Below are 12,619 nucleotides of genomic sequence, written 5' to 3' on the forward strand. Positions count from 1 at the left end.
GGGTAGCAAACACTATTTGGGATAAAACAGACTTTCCTTCTGAAGTTTACTGTAATTACTGTGAATGGAGAGTAATAATTTTCCGGCAGGTGTAGGTAAGACTCGCGTGAATACACAGTCAAGCATTGAGCTGAGGTCAGCAGTTTTGCACAGGTATAAAACCCACGAAATATAACTTAAAATAAATAAAGTATAGCAAAGCGGGCATGCTACTGAGAAGTGTTACCATCAAATATTTGCTGAAAATGACATTGTGTAGCAGTACTGACTTAAGCTTATTTGTACTTTATCGACATTGTGTCCTAGAACGCACCTGTGACATTGTTCTACAGAGGTCACGAAAGGAAACTAAGGCAAAATCTCAAAGAAATGTTTGCATCCTCGGGAATTTTAGAAACCAAAATCTTGCCCGAGAAACATTAAATATGCAAGCCGTTTCAGATTCTAGTTAATTCCCTTAACTGATAATTGAAATGACCAATATTTCGAATTCGGTTCACAGTTGCTTAGCGTTGTCTTGCCAGCAGGCCTGCTTCAAATACTCCTGTGTTGCAGGTGAAAGATTGACAAATGTTCCATTTTCTGATTTTCTATTAATCGAAGAAAGACCGCCAACTAACAGGTTGATTTGAAATGCATGTAAATCCAATTTTAGCGGTGCGGTAGCATGTCGTTGTATGCGGATTTTCTATTGTTTTCAACCACAAAACTTATATTGAAATTTTCCATGCGGGTGTGAAAACACGTGATAGGTGACGTCACGTTTCTTTGGCGTGAGCCGAGAAAGGAAGACGATAGCTGAGTATTGGATTACATTTTGACGACGAAATTTTACTGCGACCTTTCTTCTCCGATTTCAAGTTGTGGGCTGCCGAAAATGCTGCTGCTGTCGTCTCGAACGATTGTCGCAACTTTTCTAAGTGTTTTGGTCGCTTTTTGTTCGGGTCTGGAGTTTAAGGAAAGAGGTAAGTGAAAGAGGTTAAGCAATTTGGAACGTGCGTTCGTTCAATTCAGTCTGACAACGCGCTTTTTTGTACTTGCGTTTGAAATGGCCTCATGTGCAAGAGAAATTACATGCTAGAAGTCGTGTTCTTCGATTACTGGATACTTTAACTTGGCCGTGAACAATTTATCTGGGGGTAACTAAGGGCTGTTTACTCAGAACAGTTAGTTTTTTTGCGATTTAATCACAACAGGGATGCCAAATTCGAAAAGTAGTTAGTTTTTCGAAATTCCAAGCTTGATATTGCACATTTCTTGTTTACTTAGCTTTGATTTTGTGTTCTAAATCTTCAGAACCGTTTTACCTAAGTGATTTTAACCTTTCCTTGCCCAGCCTTGAAGTGCCGAAGGTTTTGTTTGCGACTTTCAAGGATGACAACCCGCGCCATATTGCATAAAAATTTACATGTATACAACAGGCCATTAAGAAACTTATGCTCAATCATTTGCTTTCTGTTACGAAAAAGTTTTTTATCTGTACAGCAATCTTCCTCATTTATATTTGTCTCGAATTTTAATGCTTTTGCTAAGTTTGAAAGTCTTGGAGTGGATTTAGATGCCAAAGCAAAGTACTCCGTCAGGGAACACGCCACACTACTTCGATTTCTCTTCATTAATTTCGAAGGCATTCTTTTTGAGTCGAACAATACTTGTACTTCGCTAATCTGGAACCGGTCAAATAAGACTGTACGGTTTTGGGTCTGCCAGAGACAAATCTCGGTTTATTATTTTCGCCCTCATTCGTTAGTAAAGTATATAAGGCAGTGTTAGGAAGGTTTCGGCATGATCTTCTAAGCTGCTTTACACATCGCTTTGTAATATTTGAACAGACATCTAAAAACTAATTAAGTCTGCAGAATTCCTTTTCGTGCTCCATTGAGTTCAGTCAATTTAAGGCCAATCTAATCTTCATTTCTTAAATGCGTTCATGGATATTTTGTAGATTGAGCCAAATTCCCTGTCGGGATTTGTTTAAATTGTCTCTCTCTGGCAAACTCTGTTAATTTTTCGTCTTTCTCAGAACATTATGTTTTTTTTTTTAAGTTTTGCTTGAAATTTCATTAGGTTTGCATCTCTTATTTTCATTACTGCGGAAAGTGTGCGTTGCTGACAAGCACTAGAACAAGATTTCAGTCTGCCTCAAAAGTAAAATTATCCATACAAATTTGTGATAAGGTTGAAATATGATACTTATTTCCTAATAGTCAAGATAAGTAAAGATGTAGATCTGGTAGTCAGACATATACGTGATTATAACCACAGCAAGAAATAAGAATTGCATGCTAATATTTAGACCAGCTTATCTTTTATTCCTAACATTTTGACCAAGGTAGAACATGGCACAGAAAATATTGTTTGTTTTGGAATAACATGAAAGATAATTTGATTTTTCTCCTAATAAACGTGTCATTATTAGTATTCATAATATGTCAACTGAACATTGCTCATAAGGGTTAATATTGAGGGATGCAGATTTGCTGTTGGTAGCTTTATGCAGTTTTCCATGGCTGTTTTCTCAGAAATGCCTCACAGAGCTTTATAGTCTTAGAGGCAGTGCATTAAAATATAATCTTGAGTGATTCTGCCTAGCACAAAAATGCACTATAGGTAGGCTATGCTTCTTATAAGAAGTAGCGATTTCCACAGACTTAAGGCCTATCAAAAGCAAAACTTAGAAATGTAAGTTTGAAATAGCAATCGCTGAGATCCTTGTGACTTAATGGATACATCTGCAAAAGTATATTTCTAAGGAATTTGTGATTTTCATTGCTTGAACCACAACAGTTAAGTCTTACTTAATAGCATCTGACAATTTATTTTGTTTCTGCAGGGTTTGATTTTGTGCAAGACGAGTATGCCCGTGCCATTACAGAGTATCATGCTGTTAATAAGACTGTAATGCACATCAGAGCTGTTGGTTGCGAAGGGCCTGTCAAGTACACCATCAACGAACCAGACACTCCATTCGAGGTTGATGAGAATGGACGTATTTGGCTCGTTAAGCCATTAAACTATAATAAAGCAAAATCCTACATCCTCAACATGAAAGCTGTTGCCGGAGGTGGTAAATGCATTGCCCATGCAAAGGTCGACTTTGAAATTCTGAACATGAACAAGCATGCACCAAGATTTGAGTTTGAGAAGTACAGCTGTGATATTATTGAGAACACACGAGATCTCCGGATTAATCCACCAATGAGGGTTCTAGACGATGACTCAGGAGAAGCAGGCAAGGTGAAGAATGTAACCATTGTCGAGTCTGGTCTGCCATTTGTCTTCACAGTTGATGAAAAGGGGAATGTCCAGGGAAGAGCAACGAAAGACATGGATGCTGAAGATATTACCGATTACTTCTTTGACATCATTGCTTGGGACAGTGGAAAGCCCCCCAAGTCATCTTTTCCCATCAGCTTAGAATGTGAAGTTGATGATGTGAATGAGTTTACACCACATTTTACAAAAGACACCTATGAGGCAACGATAAGCCGTGGTAGAACATATACCAATATCACACAGGTAAGATTTATTTCAGGTATGGCCTGGGTTGTTCGAAAGGTGGATAATGCTATAACTATTCAGAAGATAGCATGGTTTGTTTTGTTGACTTTTATCCGCAAGATAGTGATTTATCTGGTGGATAGGGTTATCCAGCCTTTGAACAACTGGGGCCTGGCTTCTATTAATCTGAAATTTTGATCTTGGGACTATCATTGGTTAGAGCTAAGTAGAGTGTATCATGAAAGAAATACAGTTTCTAATTATTGGGTATCAAACATTGCATTATCTACAATCAAACAGTGGATGTTGAAGAGATAGTAGCTTGAACGTTCACATCTAAAGTGCGGCACAGTTGGAATTGTTTTAAGAAGATGTTAAAATGTTTTCAATAAATAAGTATGGACGAAAGTTCAGACCATAAGTTCTTTTGTTTTGGGAACTACTTGCTTGAATCCAGATTCAAGGCAATCAAATCTACTTGATTTTGTGGAATGGGTATCTGGCTTTTGAAGAGACTTATGTCCCTGTCGGCTTTCCAAAAATGTTTACCTGTGGCTGAGTTCTTATGGTCAATTATACATCAGTGAAAGTATCAAGCTGTGTAGATTGTTAAATACGCCTTAATTTGGTTTTCAGGTTTTTGCTGAAGATGAAGACATTGGTATTGTCAGTGGTCGTGTTTGCAAGTACACCATTGAAGGTTACAATCTACCATTCAAGATCAATGATGCAGGTGTGATCAGCCTTGACGAACCCTTGGGACGTGATGCCTATGACGTGTATGAATTCCAAGTGGATGCGATCGATTGTGGTGGATTGATGTCAACAAAAAGTGCCATAGTATCAATCTCTGTTCACACCCTGTGCCATGAAGGTATGTTCTGGTTTAAAACTTTAGGATGGCTATTTGCAGCTTGTTTGAGTAACTAGTGAACCATTTACAATTTGCTATTATGTTTGTATGTTATATTTGTGTCATTAATTATTCATAAAATAGGTCTGGGCTATTGTTTTATATTTTTTTTATGAGAATTCATGAGAAAGAAACTGTCTACTTTTTGTAAATTATTTACACCCTCAGTTTTGAAATGGCATCCATTTAAACTTCAGACAGAGATGTAAAAAAAATTGAAATAAATGCTGTTGTTGTTATTTTAAGATTGCCTCCCAGATTAAGTTTTTACAATGTGATTTAGATCATATGCATGTACCAAGTTAGCATGTTGTTCAGGCAAACAGGCATTTTGCAGGAATGTAGCTGAGAAAACGTTACACTGGCTCATTGACAATCCCAGCCGGCTTTTCTGCCCTTTAGAGCTCCAAAACTACCTCAAAGTTTGTTTTTGTGTGAAATTCAGCCGGATTAAAGGTCGTTTTCAGCCAGTGAAATAAGCCGGCAGCCGGCCCTTAGCTACCTCACTGCATTTTTGTCAACAGTTGATCTAGAATCCAGCATGCTAACATTAGCCCACTGCATCATTCAGGACTGGTTAGCATCCTGTCAAAATGGTAAACAACTTGTTGTAACAGAAACTATGGTTAAATGCCATCAGTAACAAATGATTAAATCCCTCTTTTTTTGTATGATTTTAATATACAGTGGAACCCCGTTTTAAATGGTCACCAATGGGCCATGAAAATTTGGCCGTATTAATGGGATGGCCATATTAACAGGGTAGGGTCAAATTTCATGACTGGTCTAAATTGAGGGATGTCTCAACAGATATATCACAATTGCGCTTCTAAACAACTGATCTTAAACAACAATTGGGAGTGCAGGTATAATTTTAAAGAAATTGAAACGTCAATTAGTTCAGACAAAATTAACATTGGAAAGATGAACATATTGTAAAGGTTAGGATTTTACAATGTGGCTGTTGGCCATATAATGGGGTAAAATTATAAAGCACTATACAAGTTGGGATTTTACAATGTAGCTGGTGGCTGTATAAACGGGGTAAAATTATAAAGTGTTATAAAAGTTGGGATTTTAGAATGTGGCCGTTAGCCGTGTTAACAGGGTTTTCTTATAAGAAAATGTATCGTGGGCATTTCACCCTGACAAGAACAAATAGTGGCCGGAATAACAAGGTAACCGTATTAACAAGGTGACGGTAAGGCAGGGTTCCACCGTATTCACCTTCACTTATGATATCAATATGCTTAATATCTTTCAGAATTTACTGGACCTGTTAAACATGAGCTGACAATGCAGCAGTGTACAGGGAAAGTCTATGTCACTCCTGATATTGCACTGAATGAATGTGCGAAAAAGGAAGAAAAGGCAAACTTGTCTGCCATAGTTCACTTGGTGACTAATGCTGGCATGGGCTGTGACAGGGATACTTACGAAGCGTCTGATGCGTTCACGCTCTGTGGGCCAAATGGCTTTGTTGATCTGCTGCCCCAACCAGGAGTCGGCAGAGAATGGGCAGAGGGGCTCAAAAAGAATAGTAAAGGTATGTTGGTACTTGTAATTAAGAGAACAAACATCCTTTGCATCAACATAGCCATGGAGAAGCTGTAAGAAACCATCTTTAAACAATCTATCATGCTGTCAAAATCTGTTATAACATAGCGCCTGCGCTAGTCCTATCTAATTCCTATTGAGCCGTCATGAACAAAATCATGTATGCACGGCTGTGCATATATAAGATGACATGTGCAATTTCAATATAGCTGCAAAATTTCCATCAAGTCTAGTGGAATTTCTTTTTGTGTAAGTTTCGGCAAAGTGAAGATTACTCTGAACAATCCAAACTCTACTTTGAGCCTTTGACTTTTCGGCAAGCTAAGATGTTTACTTAAACCTGAGTATTTTGACTTTGCTTGTCTACATTTTCATTGAGTATTTTTGACTTTGTTTGCCTACATTTTCATTATAATTAATTCAAAGAAGCTTGATTTTAAAAATGAGACATTTCAACGTTCTTTTTAGAGCCAGGACTATCAATTGGGGCTGTAATGTAATGTCATTAAAAAAAAATTTGAATAATGACTGTAATCCATAGCACCTGTTATGGCTTAGCTTGCTTGATGGGCCCTTCATGTTACGGGTGAACTTGCCTGTAGTTGATACAATCCACCCATAAAGTAGCAAGTTTGTTACGGGTGTGAAGATCAAGGCTACAGTTGAATCAAATCTTGAAACAAAACTCAAATCAAGACAAGCCCTGAAAGAAAATCTCAAACAAAGTTTATGAGCAACTTCTGGCATTTTGAAGTTTTGTGGAAAGTTTGAGCCAATAACCCATGTAGATCATAATTAAACTTTTCTTGACACAACAAGGTTTGCTCACCTTTTTTCACTTTTCTGTTTTTTCTTTAGAAGAGAATGCCTTTTTGTTCGATGGGAAAAAATCATATGTAAACATCCCTGAGAATGTATTGCCAGAAGATATTGGTGATAAGTTTACCATCAGCACCTGGATCAAGACAGGGGTGTCAAAGGGTCGTCAAACCATCCTGGCTGGTACTGACAAGGAACGTCTTGATCGCGTACATTTCTCTCTGTCCATTTCGGGAACCAAGCTGCTGTTTGTGCATCGACCTGAGGCCAACCATGCTAGCCGCGACCTCTACTGCAAGACAGATTTCCAATATAAACCCGCCATTTTTGATTCTGAGTGGCACCATATCTTAGTGATCGCCGATGGGTGTAATGCCAAGCTGTACATCGATGGAAAGCATCACACGCCAGTTGTCACTGAATCTGACTGGACCCTGCACAAGTCAAAGTTGAAAATCAAGTTGACTGTTGGTGCCCGTTATCTGGCCAAGGAGAAGATTTATACTGAAAATTTCTCTGGATTCTTGTCTGGATTAGCGGTCAGGCCAAACAACACTGTTGATGAACAGGTAAAAGATGCCTTCATTGTTTTTTATGTGTCTATAGCTACAGTCAAATGGGATGTTTTTTCGTTGGGAATTCTGCAGTGTTGTGGCAGAGTGTTCCAATATTGATTGTCTGTTTACTTGATGCAACTCAAATTTGCATAATCGATTTAGTTCAAACCGTTAATTGTAGTGAAGGTTATGGCTATTGTGTAAATTATTACAATCAGATGACTTCTTGTCCTTCCTTTTTGAACTTTTCACTGATCCTTTAAAAACAATAATAAGATCTCACTAAGTACATGGGCTTCTTGTCTTCTGCAGGTCATAAATTGTTTGATTGGATGCAAGGAACATGTGAATGTGGATGGCCCACTACCCCCAAATTTCTCCGCAGAATCCATTGATTTTGGAACCGTGAAAATCACTGGAGTTGGAACACCAAAAGATATTGTCAAGGCCCTGCGAAGTATTGTCTATGTTAACGAGAGGATGATGCCAACACCAGGAAAACGCTCTGTGATGATCTTGTCCATGTTCAACCAGATGCCACTAGCAACTGTCACTGTCGATATCAACGTCGCAGGAAACACCAGGCCAGTGTTAGTCATCCAAGGTTTGGATGCAGACATTGGTCTTAACTGGGAGAAGAGAAAGATCCTCAAAGAAAAGGGTTTGCGCATCTTCGATTCAGTTGAAATTGAATATGAAGGCTGTAAGAAGGGTGACAATACACCAGTTGACAAAGTACGCTTGTTAGATCAGGCAGTGGTCAGAGTCAACCCGGCGTTCAAGAAAGGAGAGAGCTTTAACTTTCCGCAGGGCATCAAGGGCTTGAAGGAAAAAGGCTTGAGTGTTAGTTTCAACAATGAGGAGTTGGTCATCCGAGGAATTGCCCACTTCTCAGAATATGAAGATGTTCTTCAGCAGATGGTGTATGTGAGCCTGGTTCCAAAAGATATCCTACATCTTGAAATCTCTGTAAGTCTTGTCAGTGATAAGCATTGACTCCATCAAAAAGAATGGAGGTGCGGTGGCCTCATGATTAGTGTGCTTGACTCCGGATCGAGTGGTCTGGGTTCAAGCCCTGGCCGGGGACATTGTGTTGTGTTCTTGGGCAAGACACTTTACTCTCACAGTTCCCCTCTCCACCCAGGTCTGTAAATGGGTACCGGTGAATTTGATGCTGGACATAACCCTGTGATGGACTAGCATCTCATCCAGGGGGGAGTAGAAATACTCCTAGTCGCTTCATGCTACAGAAACGGGGATAAGCTCTGGCCTGACAGGCCACTTGGCTCATATGCAGACTTCACCTTTACCTTTTACCACCAAAAAGTGATGTTGAGAAATGTGCAGGGGTTTCATTAAGGGCTAGGCACAGAGCAAATTGACCAGCTGTGTGGATGTTTTTTTCCACCTGGTGTGACCATCTAGAGGAAATGTTTTCTTATAAAGAAGTTCAGTTCAAAAATTTCACCCTCCTGTAAAAACCACTTGCCCTCCCGCTGAAAATGTTAATGGAACCCCTGGCATTGACTCCACCAAAAGATGATGCTGGGAAATGTGCCAGTTTGTTTTCAGTTTGCCACACATTTGTCTGTAGTACTGAGTTTAAGAAGGTCCTAGAAAACTAAGTTTAACAAGATACTTCTCAATTTTTCTTTTCTTAATGAGTAACTTCTGAGAAGTCACTTTTGTGATTAAAACTAACAATTAAAAGCCACAATGTTTTAACCTCTCGGAGGCCATTTTCAAGTGCAAGTAAAAATACAAAATTAACATAAATGATCTGTTTCTAACAGTAATCTTTTTCCTTTCTTTTGCAACTTATCTCAGGTTTCCAGATGGTGTAAATTTCCAAATCAAATTTTATGAAAATTATTTCATATTAGTTTTCCAGTGGGAAGCTCTACATTTGGCTTAAACTAAGGTCAATAACGAATAAGAAAGGCAGATTGGCCATTTGTCATTCTTTTTTTATGTTTTAATCAGCGGTGAAGCCATTATTGTATGAATGAGTTTTTGTCAAATTTCTAACTTTGTAGGTCTCTGTGTCCACAATGAATGGCAAGTGTAAAAGTGATGAGGAACGACGCGATATCAACACCATTCATACCAACAGAGGATTAGATGAGTATGGAATCAAGGCTGCTGAGAGCAGTCAGAAAGAAGAACTAATGCCAGGGATGGTTTCCATGGAGAATGTTATGGGAAGCACGTCGTCAGGAGGATTCTCCAGCGGCATCATGGCATTGATAATTATTTGCAGTGTGTCCATCTTTATCTTCCTTGTGGTGATCGGCATCTTCAAGTACAGACAGTAAGTTCACAGCTCTTGTATCTTGCATTGAGCCATATCTGCTTTGTGAAAAGACCAGGAGCCTTGGTAATTTTTGAACCTGAAGCCATATTTTGAGATCTAAATCTAAGGAATACTAGTACAAGTTTTAGCTCAAAAACCCATCCATTCTTCCATTCATTCCATTCCATTCTTTTTGTTCCCTGGTATTTCTATTGTTTGAAACTCTAAACCATTAATGTCTTGATCTTGAATGTAAACACTGCAAACGAGGAAAAGCATTTCAGGATCAGTAACTTCTGGGACTTTCCAGAAAGGGGCTCCTGGGCATTGAAATCAAGATTACCAAGCATTTAAGTGATTTATATCAGTCACGCTATCATAAAATAAGTCTGTAAATTGTACTGTCGTACTTACTAAAACTAAAAAAGTGATGTAGTCAATTTGTCGTTTCTTTATCAAAATTACGGAATGCTTTTGCACATTCTGAATTACAGTTTACTATACATTCTTGTGAACTGGAGGAGTCTTTTCACTGGACTCATTTCTTTGGAATTGTTAATAAATTTTACTACTCCATTTCCTGTAAGAAGCAACCATGGGTATTCGTAGTGTACTCCCTCACTTTGGGATGCTTTCCCAGTGCAGACTGCCTCCTCCCTTCTCTATGTCATGTTACTCTGGCATTTTTGCATGTGCTTATGGGAAGGAAGATACCCTATGAAAATTGTGTAGTTAGTGTGAGAATGCAGATCAAAATTAACAGCCCTACCTATGTTTAGCTAGACTCAACACATGATCATTGTTGTAAGACATTTTATAAGTTGTATTATTATTTCACTTTTGAAGGAGGCCTCAGACTGTAAAGGTTGTTCCTCCCGGAGACGACAAAGAAGAAATGTACTGGGATGATACCGGTCTGAGTGGTGTGCGTATTACACTTAATCCCATGCAAAAGTTCCAGGAACTTGACCTGAATGAAGACGGCAATAACACTGACAAGTCTGACACAGAAGATGAAGAAGGCAAAGCGACCAAGGGTCTGCTGGAGTGGGATAATTCTGATATCTAGACTGCTGGGTCCATGCCAGTTCAAACTAACGTGTTTTATTTTGATCAACATACTGCTAACCAAATGTTTCACACCACTTTGGGTTTAAGGATGTTTTGTTGTCAACTGGGGTAATGCAGTGAGCAAGTGTGTTAAATTTACAAAATGTGCCAACGTTTTCCAAAGACTGAACTCCACTTTGTTTTTGTCATAAATCAAGTTCTAAAATACCTGATAGTCATTGGAGTCTTTACTTCAAAGGTATTTGTGGGCCCAAGAAGCATGGCTAAACTGAAACATTTGACTTGTTGAGGTTTATTGCTTAGAGTTGTCACTTCTGGTGTCTGATGATTCAAGTGAACCGTTCGTAATATAGGGGCATCTGTGCTCAATGTTGATTTGGTACTTAAAGGAATAATGGCATTACTGCTCAAAACCCCATTAGTAATAATTTTTTAAATTAAACCAGAGTTGAACCAGTTTATCATTGTTCACTATTTTGACACAGACAAGTTTTTTTATGTCGTTTCTATTATGCACTGATTTGTTGTTGGTTTTCTGGCTGGGATATTGAAAGCTGATTGTTCCGAAGTTAGTTGAAGTTCTTTTTTCCTCCACAGCACGTTGTCTTGTGTTTCTTTTTGTAGAATTTGTAATATTGTTTTAGCATCAACATATTTATACACAGTAAGTGTGTACATTAAGATAATCTTCTCATGAAGGTTGGTAAGATTCTCTATGATTTTGTAATTGTAGCAATGCAATAACCGTAATGAAAAATTGAAGCAGATAATTTGGAAAAAAGCGGTATGCAGGCAGTGTTCAGTGTGAATAAATAATTTCCATCAAATTATACTGTAATCTTATGTAAGCTGACTTTCTTGGGACCAGCATGAATGTCTACTTATTAACATGTTAAATGTTGGTGAGTGGCCAGGACGAGGACTGAGTGAGTGTTTGGGAGAGTTGCCTATGCGAGAGGGTCTTGTGGTTTAACTGTGAGAGGAAACAGTGATTTGTAGGGTATAACTGGAAATGTAATCTTGTTCATCTAGTATTTGAACAAATATCACATAAGCTACTGTAACTTATTTAATACAGTACCATTACGTTTCTTCTTTAAAAACCTCATTCCAGACTGGTTTTGATAGCACTTAATGTTAGGAAAAGCATTAATAGGAAAACTGTTAGTGGGAAAGGTTGCGATAGTTTGGAAAATTAAGTTTATAGTTTTAATTTTTTTCCTTGCAGTGTGGGAGTAGGGAAGGGGGGAGGCTTCACTTGCCTTTATTACTAAATGTTGATTTATGGAGTTATTTTTGTGACCAATTTTTGATGTAATGATTTTGATTGTATCAAGGAGTACAAATTTGTTGTGAAGCCATATTAACAAAAGGAAAGGAAAATACTTGTTTCACTGATGAGGGTTAATTTCATATGAGTCTGGGAAGTTTCTTTTGTCTCTCAATTTGTACTGTTTTTTTTTGTTTGTTTGCTTGTTTGTTTAAACGACTTAACTGTATCATCAATGCTAAAAATGTATATAGGAATTAGTAATAATTGTAGTTTGCGCTTTGTGATTTACTTGCCTCGTGGATCGAAGTTTACACCGAACTTCCTTTGATTACTTCTAAAGAAAAGGAGAATTCAAAGTTGGATCGTGCCAGTAAATTGTATGAGTGTATGTTGCCTCTGGCTGACTGAGACGTTTTGGAAAACCATCAGAAAGATACCAAAGGTTAACATCAACAAACGTTATTGAATAGCAACGATGCTGAAAATCACAAAGCAAAGTCTTGCTGTAATAGTAGTAGTAATAATCATAATCAATAAGCCTGTAGCATCCGTTGTTAGGGAACTTACTTACTGTATATTAAATTGCCAGTATTATACATCAACTTGTCTTCTGTGTTGAAGTTTGTTTGTGGTGA

General features: G+C 38.2%; 1 protein-coding gene across 1 annotated transcript; it reads left to right on the forward strand.

Annotated features, from left to right (window-relative positions):
- LOC145482166 (calsyntenin-1-like) lies at positions 1-12,586 on the forward strand. The gene is made up of 8 exons (XM_081460778.1): positions 1-965; positions 2,834-3,519; positions 4,138-4,375; positions 5,679-5,960; positions 6,830-7,359; positions 7,660-8,316; positions 9,384-9,658; positions 10,487-12,586. The coding sequence occupies exons 1-8, from the start codon at positions 878-880 to the stop codon at positions 10,707-10,709; spliced, it is 2,979 nt and encodes a 992-aa protein (XP_081316904.1). The 5' UTR covers positions 1-877; the 3' UTR covers positions 10,710-12,586.
- The last annotated feature ends 33 nt before the right edge of the window (positions 12,587-12,619 follow it).

This window comes from Orbicella franksi, chromosome 3 (assembly GCF_964199315.1).
Source record: "Orbicella franksi chromosome 3, jaOrbFran1.1, whole genome shotgun sequence".
NCBI classification, from domain to species: Eukaryota; Metazoa; Cnidaria; class Anthozoa; order Scleractinia; family Merulinidae; genus Orbicella; species Orbicella franksi.

What these genes read in the sequence shown, in the direction of transcription:
- LOC145482166 (XM_081460778.1), top strand. Translation starts at nt 878, where the DNA reads ATGCTGCTGCTGTCGTCTCGAACGATTGTCGCAACTTTTCTAAGTGTT. An exon ending in ACAACACTGTTGATGAACAG is followed by an intron (nt 7,360 to 7,659) that starts GTAAAAGATGCC and finishes TGTCTTCTGCAG; the next exon opens with GTCATAAATTGTTTGATTGG. An exon ending in TCCTACATCTTGAAATCTCT is followed by an intron (nt 8,317 to 9,383) that starts GTAAGTCTTGTC and finishes CTAACTTTGTAG; the next exon opens with GTCTCTGTGTCCACAATGAA.